This window comes from Syngnathoides biaculeatus, chromosome 17 (genome assembly GCF_019802595.1).
Source record: "Syngnathoides biaculeatus isolate LvHL_M chromosome 17, ASM1980259v1, whole genome shotgun sequence".
Classification (NCBI taxonomy): domain Eukaryota; kingdom Metazoa; phylum Chordata; class Actinopteri; order Syngnathiformes; family Syngnathidae; genus Syngnathoides; species Syngnathoides biaculeatus.
The window spans coordinates 4,067,453-4,078,928 of NC_084656.1; the positions used below are offsets into that span (position 1 = coordinate 4,067,453).

The 11,476-nt window shown below is 41.0% G+C and overlaps 1 protein-coding gene across 2 annotated transcripts; it reads left to right on the top strand.

Annotated features, from left to right (window-relative positions):
* Window positions 1-3,861: 3,861 nt before the first annotated feature.
* Window positions 3,862-11,184, top strand: tdgf1 (teratocarcinoma-derived growth factor 1). Of its 2 annotated transcripts, XM_061801646.1 has the most exons (7): window positions 3,862-4,737; window positions 4,818-4,838; window positions 4,936-4,991; window positions 5,634-5,822; window positions 6,446-6,560; window positions 8,338-8,447; window positions 10,343-11,184. In XM_061801646.1, the coding sequence occupies exons 2-7, from the start codon at window positions 4,825-4,827 to the stop codon at window positions 10,441-10,443; spliced, it is 585 nt and encodes a 194-aa protein (XP_061657630.1). In that variant the 5' UTR covers window positions 3,862-4,737; window positions 4,818-4,824; the 3' UTR covers window positions 10,444-11,184. The 2 variants fall into 2 exon arrangements, with proteins under 2 accessions (XP_061657630.1, XP_061657629.1); XM_061801645.1 differs by having other exon boundaries at window positions 3,862-4,838.
* Window positions 11,185-11,476: the final 292 nt, after the last annotated feature.

Below are 11,476 nucleotides of genomic sequence, written 5' to 3' on the forward strand. Positions count from 1 at the left end.
AACATCTTGATGGACACGAACAATGAGGGATGCTGTGAAGCTGAAGGAGTTCTATCAGGCATGTTTGCACCGTGGGACTCCTGAGCCAGCTGATACGTACCGGCTGGCCAAGCGGAATGCAGCTTCGGTGGTCACCCTCCAGGCATGGGAGGATTTCGGTGAGGCCATGGAGAACGACTTCAGGACGGTTTTGAGGAAATTCTAGTCCACCGTCCGGCGTCTCAGGGAGGGGAAGTCAACACTGTCAACACTGAATATAGTTGGGATGGGGCAGTGCTGACCTCAACTTGGGATGTTGTGCGTGGGGAGAATACCTCGAAGACTTCCTCAATTCCACCAACACGCCTTCCCATGAGGAAGCTGAGTCTGGGTCCTCTGAGGTGGGCTCTTCTATCTCTGGGGTTGAGGTCACTGTTGTGATTAAAAAGCAACTCTGTGCCAAGGCCGTGGGGGTGGATGAGATTTGCCCTGAGTTCCGAAAGGCTCAGGATGTTGTGAGGCTGTCCTGGTTGGCACGCCTCTGCATCATGTGGGCATTGGGGACGGTGCCTCTGGATTGGCAGACTGGGGTTTTCAAGAAGGGTGACCAGAGGTTGTGTTCCAACTATAGGAGGATCACACACCTCAGCCTCCCTGGTAAGGTCTATTCAGGGGTACTGGAGAGGTGGGTTCATTGGGAAGTTGAATCTTAAATTCAGGTGGAGCAATGTGGTTTTCGTCCAGGTCGTGGAACAGTGGACCAGCTCTTCACCCTCGGCAGGATCCTCAAGAGTGCATGGGAGTTTGCCCAACCAGTCTTCATGTGTTTTGTTTTGTTTCTGTGAAGGGTTCTTCGGGAGTATGGGGTACCGAACTCCCTGATACGAGCCGTTCGGTCACTGTACGACGGGTGCCAGAGTTTGGTCCACATTGCCGGCAATAAGTCGGACTCATTTCCAGTGACAGTTGGACTCCGCCAAGGCTGCCCTTTGTCACCGATTTTGTTCAATACTTTTATAGACAGAATCTCTAGGTGCAGCTGAGGCATAGATTCTAGGATTCTGTTTGGTGGCTTCAGCGTCGCATCTCTGCTCTTTGCAGATGATGTGGTCCTGTTGGCTTCAGCAAACCGTGATCTCCCACTCCCACTGGAGCAGTTCACAGTTGAGTGTGAAGCACCTGGGCTGAGAATCAGCACCTCCACATCTGAGACCATGGTCCTCAGTCGGAAAAGGGTTGTGTGCGATCCTACCCCAAATGGAGGGGTTCAAGTATCTTCGCGTCTTGTTCAGGAGTGAGGGGAGAATGGAGCGGGAGATCGACAGACGGATCGGTGCAGCCTCTTGCGGTGCACTTTGTATCGGTCCGTTGTGGTAAAGAGGCAGCTAAGTTGATAGGCAAAGCTCTCAATTTACCAGTCGTTATTCAATTCCTACCCTCACCTATGGGCACAAACTGTGTGTCGTGACCAAAAGAACAATATGGATACAAGCGACCGAAATGAGTTTCCTCCGCAGGGATTTATTACAAACGAATGTGCAATACAGACATCCGGGTCTTATCTAGGCATCCGCTGCACACGAGACGTGTGTCTTCTGACAAGATGACCCAAGAAGAAGACAAGGGCTGCCGGTAACACAGGGTTTTTATCTGTATGGGTCCTTGGTGGAAGTGGCTGCACCCCCTTGCAGTCTGGTCCTGGGCCAGGATGGTAACTTTCCGTTCCTTATCTGGTGTCGTTTGTCTCCACGGCAATGCCTGGGAGAGGAGGATGGCGCCAGCCGGTTTTCTGCATACAAAGATCAAGGACAACCACCGGCTCCACAACACATCCTTGACTGATTAGCAAATGGACAACACTTTATCTGTTGATTAAATGCAAGGTCATATTTGATCGAATAATGAAAGTACAATCAAAGTAAAATAGTCTTCAGAAGCCATTGTGTTTACTGAGGTTGTCTTGGCGTGATGTCACATGGAAGCAGGCTCAACAGAGCCTTGGGTTGAAACAGACATCAGAGGCATTCAGATAACAAAGAAAACGTGCACTTTGGCGCCAATTTATTTAATTTCTCTCATGTTGAGAATTTTTAAAATATGTTTTATGAAAAATTTGCTATGTTTGTGTGATATATAAATAAAACATAGGTCCTCTGGATTAGACCTTCAAATGCAGGCAGATAGGGCAGAGGGCCGGGGTGTCTCAACCAGGAGTGAGTGGTTTGAGTGTGTGCTAGGTGAATGACTAAAAGGAATGACCCCGGCAGATAGGGACCATCAGGCAAATGAAGAGGGGTACCGCACTCAGCCCCACAACACCTACCCCCGGACAACCCTCCACATTCCAGCCAGCATCCACTACTCGGCCATAAACCAGGCATATATGTGCCCTGTGATTGGGTGGCAACCAGTTCAGGGTGTACCCCGCCTCCTGCCTGACAATAGCTGGCATAGGCTCTAGCAAGCCCGGGATCCAAGTCAGAATAAGCAGAACGTGGAAGATAAATAAATGAATATATTGCAGTGTTCAGATGAGGTTTTTTTTTTTTTTTAAGTTTTTCATACTTTCCCATCATATATTTCTAGGCAAATTTTAATTTTGGGAAGTTATTTGTCTATTTCTCTTTTTTTTCCCATCCTCTGAGCAAGAACAAATTGATTAAAAACATGATGAGGACCAAATAACAGGCCAGGTTCTCTAGGAAAAAAAAAATTTAAAATTCCTTGGTGCACCCATTGATTCTCATAATTCCCACAACTGGAGATACTTGCAGCAGTAAGCCTCATGGTGCACTTCTCTTTGTGTTCACATATCCCTTTGCCTTTCATTTGTTGGTGTTGGCTCTGATCTTTCAGATGTAGATTTCCAGGAGTTTTCAGATTAGCTTTCTCTTCATACTGCTGGTTGTCCTGCTGTGTATTAGCATGAGACCAGACCACATTGTGATGCTGCACAGGCACAGATTACAAGATACCAATTTCCACCTCAGATTGTTCCTCAACAGTCAACTGGGATGTGGGTGGTTGAGATGGGAAAGGAAAGAATGCATATTCAGAAGAAAAATAAGGATACAAACATTACCTTCAGATTATAACGAAAATTGAAAAAAATGATTGGTATTGAAGATGATTTGTCCAATACAAATCTGTTTAACATGTGTGTTGTTCTACTAAAACAAATCTTGCCACAATGGTCAGTGTTTCTTCCCTGGTATCATCTGAAATCCATCCTCCTGTAATACCTGCATTAGATCAGTATTCCAAAAACTGCAGGAATGGAAGACTTGTTGGCCACTTCTGATATTGTGATCAAAAGAATAAGGAAGTTAAGAACAATAAAAAAGTTCATCTTTGCCAAATGTGTCAAACACCCAAATAAGAGGCCAAAGAATATGCAGTTACTCAAAATCATAAAAAATGAAAGTGCAATGTTTTTCTGATCCAAATGCAATTGCATAACAGTGTGTTGTAGCAAGATTGTAATATGTAGGAAATGGCAACTTTACTCAAATTCAAATGGACACCAAGATTAAGAATGGTGGTTGCTCCCTGTCAATAAGTGAATATGGGTATTTAACGTGAAAGTTTTTGCTCAATTGAAATTTTTAATAAATATAGATATTGTGACTATAAAAACTAATTGAATTCATTAACTAATTGTATTCAAATGTGTATTGTCTGCTAGAGAAATATGTCCAATACACTGTGTATAATTTAATGTCCTTCCCTGCAACGGTATAATAAAAGTTTAAGTGTTTCTCAATTTTCTTAGGGGAATTGTTCTCACCCAAAATACAAAATGAAATGCTTAAAGATATTTATTTGTGTATCAAATTAAATAAAAGCCAAGAAATAACATAATGTGAGCAGCATTGAATAGAATATGATACTATGAGCCATTTGAAATAAGCGTCTGGTGTGGGGGGTGTGGTCAGATGATCAAGCCCTAATGCTTTCCCAAAACAAACACAATTGAGCAACTTTCAAATCAAAACTATACCTGAAATATTTGTTTTTTGGTCCAAATTTTAGAAACACCGAAACAAACTCACGAATGTCTCCGTATCCTGCAGAGCGAATTTCTCACTGCGTGCTGAGAAAAGCTTGTTTCCTGGTGGTAGGCATACTTATTTAACATGAGAGTGTTTGGCGAATGAGGCTCATATCCATATTAAAAAAAAAGAGGAAGGAGGAGGAGGAAGAGAGCCACTGGCACAATTTCGGGCTTTCGATCAAAATGTCAACTGAATTTTGGGGGAAACTAAACAATATATTTTCATCCAACGTGCTTATTGCTTCTCTTATTATTTTGGTCTATTTTTACTTTTAAACTAGCGCATAGCAATACTATTTGGGAGTGATATTAAAACGGATCCAAGATTACCTTTGAGTTGGGCACTTTGATGAGTTTGTCGCATCGTTGCTGAGCAGGATAAAGGCAATACAAGCGAGCGGCGACCAAGCCAGGGGGGCGGTACTTCTGGGGTCACTCACCCCCACCTGGATGAGAGAGAGTCGCCTCACCTGCGGCGGGGGCAGCAGCACCAAAAGAAAGCGGGACGCCCGTTAGAGCGGACATTTCGTTTCCCCCTCACCTCCCCCACAAACTTGAAGCAATTTCCATTTAAAGACAATCTTATTGATCTCGTGCCTAGTCGGATTTTCGCTGGACCTTTCAACTGTAATTGACTTTTTACGGACTGTTTAAAAAAATAACGTTTTCGAATGGTCTTCACAGCCCTCAGCGAGAGGAAGAGAGTGCGTAACTATGTGTACGGATTGACCGCCCCCACCCTACATTTAGTATTTCTCAAAACTTTTTTTTCTTTCTCCTTCAGGACAACGATGCAGCTCCGCAGGTGAGCCTCAAATAACCAACAAAACAGTGGCAAATGTATTCTTTTTTGTTTGTTTTTTTAATGCGTGCGCATGTTCATTATTTTGGTCTTTTTCTAGGGTTGTATTTTTTTCGCTGATCTGTCTACAGTGCTTTGCTGCAGACGGTCCATCAGGTCAGTGTTAAAATTAGACAGACAATTTGTGTAACATTCACCCCCCCCCAAAAAAAAAAATTCATATCATTACTCACGATAAGTATTATATTCTCTAGCTTCTATTACATTTAGTTTCCAACTGTTTTATTTTATTGCCGTGAAGAATCCCAGTTGCCTCGCTCAGCAACAAACTGTTATTTTGATAACAACCTTAAAACGTGTGTTGGAATGTTTTTGCTATTTCACGATGTTGAAATACTTGGTTGTAGATCACCACAGTGTCTCATGAACCTGACTGTGGTCCTTTATGTCTTACCCGCTTCAGTATTGTTTAACATTGATTGCACATAAATGTGGTAAAATGGAGTAACTTTCACTGAGAAGGGAATGAAAGAAAAATGATAATCACTTTACCACATTTTAATCTTTTTCAATCGATATACAAATGTTATAGGCTCAGTCGAAATAAAAGTTATATTCAAATCAAAGCACATCCATATCAAACAATATAAAATATGAATATAGACAAAAATAATGACCTGACATCTCTGCAAAAAAAAATCTCTGCTTCTTTTTGCAGGATGAAAGAATTTATTTATTTATTTATTAACTCATTTACCGCCCACCAGTGAAGTTTTTTGTTTGACTTCTTATTTGTAGGTTGTGTGGGAGATGAGTGCAACAAAGGTCAGCCCTCGCCATTCCCTCTTGTTTCCCCCACTGAGGTCAAATCCCAGCAGCCCTCTCAGGATTTCCTTGATCAGTTTGCCCACGTTAACTTTCCAAACAACGGGGACCGTAAACACCGTGATGCCAATGCTGTCATGCCCTTCATCGGTCTCACAAACAGTAAGTAACAGCTAGCCAAATTGCTCCTGTCTGCATAGCCTGCAGTATTTGTCACTCAAATGTAGTAACAGACATGACAGCAGGTCATTAAAAAATATTAATTGATAAAAGCAGGCAGTCTTTTTAACCCAGCAATGTTTCAGTCTTCTTTAAAAACCTTCAAATGAACAGTGAGAAATAAAGCCACTTAATAAGTAACATCCACCAAAGAAAACACCACACACTAGTACGAAATTGTCTAATATATGAAACCGTGTGTACTTATTTGCACACATAAGTATACAGGATCTATTAGTTTTAGTGTACTTCTGTTATTTTCTGATGTTTGTTCAGACTCTTTGTGTTTGTCTGCTGATGAAAAGCAGATGCATGACAAGAATGCATTGGTTCATGCTTTACGTCACAGACACAGAGAGACGCCGGCCCAGTCTCAAATGTGGTGACTCTTGACTGGCACCAAAATTAAAATCAGAACTAATTAAACACACAAAATGGACACATATTTCCCTAAATCGTGTTGCTTGTTTTTTGGGGATGAAATTAAAAATGTGCATCTTCAAAAAAAAAAAAGTCTCTCCTTTAATTTGTACTGCACATTTATTTTATTTGCCTTTTTTTTCTAGCTGCTGAACAGAGCCGAAGCTGCTGTAAGAATGGAGGGACCTGTATTCTGGGCAGCTTCTGCGCATGTCCCCCTTTCTTTACTGGTCGGAGTTGTGAGTACAACCAGCGCATCAGGTAAGGCAAAAAAAACAAAGAAAAAAATACCCAAAAAATACCCACAATCAACTGAAATACTCCTGGTATGCACAAATTTACATTCACCTTCTAATAAGATTGATCAGAGGGATCCTTTTAGCCTAGATGTATTGTTTAGACTTAGCTTTTCAGATATTGTTCATGTTCAAGTACATACAACTTTTTATAATTTGATCTATAATGGTAAAGACACCAAAAAAAGAAAACATTCAAAAAAATTTGTATACCTTTTTTTTCATGCAGCTTTGGTTATATATGGGTAAATAATTGGCATACTTAGAGAGTCACACCAATCCATTCGTCATTTTCTTAGCCGCTTATCCTCAAAAGGGTTGCGGGAGTACTGGAGCCAATCCCAGCTGCCCTCGGGCAGGAGGCTGGGTACACCCTGAAATGATTGGCAGCCAATCGCGGGGCACATAGAGACAAACAGCCACACTCCCAATTACACGTAGGGGCAATTTAGAGTGTCCAATTCATTTTTCATGCTTTTGGGATGTGTAAGGAAACCGGAGTGCCTGTAGAAAACCCACACAGACACAGGGAGAACATCCAAACTCCACACAGGCAGGGTTGGGATTGAACCCAGGTCCTCGGAACTGTGAGGCCAATGCTTTACAGCTGCTCCACTGTGCTGCCAGACAGCCACACTTACAGTGCCATTTTCAAAAGATTATTCATGATATACCTTAAAACATTTGGAATTCTTAGTAAAGGGAATCCTTACTGAAAGTGTAAATGATGGGTGCCTGTTGTGATGCACTTTTTTTTTTTAACAGTTAAGACAATTTTAAATTTTTCAATTTTCGTGTTGCTCTTGAAACTCTGCGGATACCACTGCATAAATGATCCTATTGCACAAGTAAGTCATTAAAGCCATTACACTTTTGTCTTTAGATTCTTATAATAGGCATAAAGACATCCAATCGTTCTGACAAATCATAATTTCATACATATTCATACATATCTCAGAAATAACGGCATTTATTTTGGTATCTGTAATTGTGCAAATGCAAAATGGCTTCCTCATCCTGGCACTTGAGCTCACAGGTCCCTCTGGTGCACTGCTAACGTGCTATCGGTAATGGTAAAGACAGGCTTGAGTGACAAGGATATTTTATAAAATAAAAAAAAAAAAAAAGATGAAGAACAATTTTGAACTTACTCAATTTAATTTGTGTTAATTTTAATTGAAAAGGCATATTCAGCAAGAGGGGAAAATGTCCAAGATGTCCAGTAATCTCCATTGCATCCTCAGAAAACATTCAGCAAATCATTAAGCTTTATTTTGGACAGGTAAAGAAATATTGGCATTAAGCATTTGAAAAAACATTAGTGTGGCTGACAAAAATAAATCTTAGAAACATTTATGACCTTGTGGTGGATAGAAACTGCCTGTAATTCAAATACATCAGTAAAATGTTTTGGTTTTCAAAATGAAATTTAATGAGCTATGTTTGTGCAATTTTTGATATTAATATATGAAAATCGACCATTCCATCATCAATTACCAAGTATTTTTAATACATTTTAAAAAATAACTTAAAAAATGCACAGCGTGGAGTAAAAAAAATAAATATTGGACTTCTTTTAGTATGATTCTGTCCATCCTCCTCCATTTACAGCAATACTAAAATCAAAACCGCTCATTCAATTCAAGTGTTTTCATTTTTCCCTTGTAACAGTTCTAAAAAGATTCTAAAAGAGTAATAGTAAACGCACCTTGTGCCTGTTTTTTTTTTTCCTCCCCCTGTAGGCACTGCGGACTGATTCCACATGGTGAATGGGCGCGGAAGGGCTGCTCTTACTGTCGTTGTGGTTACGGTTTTCTGCACTGCTTCCCTCATGTCTTCCATAAAAACTGTGGTATGTATGCCATGTTAAAGGTCAAGTGTCATGAAATGGATGACTTTTAGTATGTTATTAATGAAAAAACGGCAGCCAATATGGGCCCATGCGTTTTTTTCACCACAAAACATGATTTGATGAAAATCCTCTTGAGGGATTTGTTTTCGAGAAGAAGCGGAAAGTGACGTAAAGGACAGCGGCGCCCCCAAATGGACCCGTTTGTTTCCATTTGTTTTACCTCCGGGAAGGTAGCTCGTTGTTCCTTCGTGTTAGCCAAAATGCCGGCTCATTGCATTGCTGGACATTGCTTGAACACTCGGGAGAATGGAATTACCCTTCATAAGTTTGAAAGAGACCCGGTTCGTTGTGGAAAATGGATTGCACAGGTGCAGAGGACGAGAGCTTTGTGGGTTCCTAATCACAGGTAGGTGTGTATTCAGCTGCTAAAAAAATAATAGTTTGGGGCGAACCACGTAATCGGTCTCTCATAACGTAACAAAAGTTCCGCGTATGAAATATTTCGATGTGCGCGTCAGACGGCGTTGGGCTGCTGCGCGGACGGCGGCAAATCTGAAGAACCCAGCCAACGATGTCTCACTCAGCCTTGTGCGTGCAGTAATGCGCCCCGGGTCGCTAGTGTTCATCGCGTACTGGGGTGGCTGTGAACAACTCTCTAAAAGCACCACGCCTTGGCTCCATTATATGCCACCACGGCGCCGAAAATCAGCCACACTGGCTGAGGCGCCGCGTTCGGTGGTCACAGCTTCTGCGAAGGCTGCGCGTCGGGCTTTGCAGACGGGGGCGGCTCTGAAGAACCCAGCCGAGAATACGTCACTGAGCTGCGTGCGCGCAGTAAAGCGCCCCGGCTGACTATGTTGTTCATCGTACTGCGGTGTCAATGAACACCCCCCGAAAGCAGTACGGCTCCGCTCCATCCTAAGCCACACCGGACAGCTGCGATGAGCTGCGATGGCTCATCTCCGCCACGGAAGTGGATCGGACGGGGATGCAGTTTAGCCGTGATCGCATATCATCTGAATATGGTTCGAAACAATAGTGTAATAATGCCCCGGTAACTTCACTCGGTTGTGTGGTGTTGTCCTTTTTGAAAAGAGCTTCTGTGTCAGAAGGGACGTGTTCGTTTCCCATAGTTAGGGTGCACCGCGTGTTTTCATTTGCGAATGTCCGGTGACGTTACTTACAAAGGATGCAGCCAATATGGCGACCACTTGGATATCGTAGAATGACACTTCTGCAACTTTGTGCATGGATGACGCGCTCACATTTATTTTTTTCATATGGACATTGAAGTGAATAATTTTATATGTATTTTTCATTACAATATATATTTTAGAATGTTTATAGGGATGACACTTGGCCTTTGTCACAATGCACGTATTAGGTGTATATATAATAGTTGTTTTTTTTCTACTATACATGTGGAAGTCGCTGTTGTTTTCGAAAACAGAAAACCCCCAACGGGAGTACTTTTCATGTGTTTGTGTGTGGGTGAGACAAAGGTGTCGCTGGCGCATAAATACACAGTAGTTAAACGACCACTTTTGAAACTTCCCAATTTGCATCCAACAAGAAGCCCATACAGTGTTCTCATTCCAGTGTAAACGGTCTCCTGAACGGCTGCTGAATACACTCCCTCGTTTACCATCTGAGGCTTCTCTTTACGAAAAAAAAAAAGACGAAAATCCACTACATCCATAGACACAGGGTATAAAAAAAATGCAACATTTAGATTACCTTTGTAGCCTTACATTTTTTTCTGAGACATCTGCAACATACACAATGAACCACTAAAGAAACCAGGACACACTAAAAAGTATCTTCTCACATATATAGATGATAAAAATACGAAAATACTGTTCTCTGTTCTGAATTCCCTTTTGTGTGGTTTCTAGATGACTCAGAGGAGGTGCAGTGGTATCATTCCTCCGCAGTTCGGACACTTCAGGACAGCTGTGTACTGGCACTGCTTCTAGCACTGAGTCTCTTCCTATGATACAAATATTGTATATTTTTAACGCGTAGACATCTCTGAAGTTATTCTGAGCTTCAAATGTGCTGATAAAAATATTTATTTTATTCAAGTGAAATGTTTTAAAAACAGAAGATAAAAATATCTCTGGGGAAAAAAAATGAAAGATAGATGTTGTTCCTGATGAGCGAACTCTTTTAAACCCTGATGAGTACCCGTAAAGTTCAACAACTGCTGTACTTTATAGCCGAAAGAAATGCTCGATGATGCCAAAAGCCTTTTTCAGAAATTAAGTCCGTGTAATGACATCAAACAAGATCCATTATGTTATGCAAAATTTCTGTTGTGAACTGAAATGAATCATCCATGAGTTATTTAAATTTTTCTCACCATACACCACCTAAATTTGTGTGCGTTGATGTGTCTTGCAGACAGCTGTACATGGACACTAATGGAAATTCTGAAAATGTGTGCATTTGTATTTTTAGGCTACTTTTTTTCATAAAAAAGTGATGCCATTTGTTTCTTTTTTAACTGAACTTTGTGTCTTCTGTTTGCACAAGTGATGAGTCAATGTGACACTTTATCCAGGGAGGATAACAGGGTATAAACTTGTATGCACTGTTTATTAAACTTGTTACAAAAATGTGTTTTGTATAGCTATTGTGTGTAAGTGTATATACGAGAGTGAGAGAATACATACAGTAAATGTGTACATAGTATGCACATTTTTTTACATTGTGACAGACAGTATCAACATGCTCTAGTATGCCAGAATATTCAGAATTCATTACATTTACTTTAAAGTTTCAATAAAGCATATGCTGTAATTTTCTATATACAAAAACGGGAAAGTTTTGAATATATGTTTTTAAATGGCTCAAGCCTTATTTTGCAACATTGCAAGCCAGAAAATATCTATTTACTCATAAAAACAAATGGTGTCAGAAATATTTACAACTCTGTGTTTTTTCTCTCACAACGCAGTATTTCAAAGTGTAGGCATTTTACAAATTTCAAGCCATTTCCCCTTACAACGGTCCCTTCCTCCCTATCT

Bases quoted from the DNA above. Each gene is read 5' to 3' on its own strand.
- tdgf1 (XM_061801645.1), top strand. From the start codon at position 4,705: ATGGTCTTCACAGCCCTCAGCGAGAGGAAGAGAGTGCGTAACTATGTG. The intron at 4,992-5,633 runs GTCAGTGTTAAA...TCTTATTTGTAG, and splicing joins TGCTGCAGACGGTCCATCAG to GTTGTGTGGGAGATGAGTGC. The intron at 5,823-6,445 runs GTAAGTAACAGC...TTTTTTTTCTAG, and splicing joins CTTCATCGGTCTCACAAACA to CTGCTGAACAGAGCCGAAGC.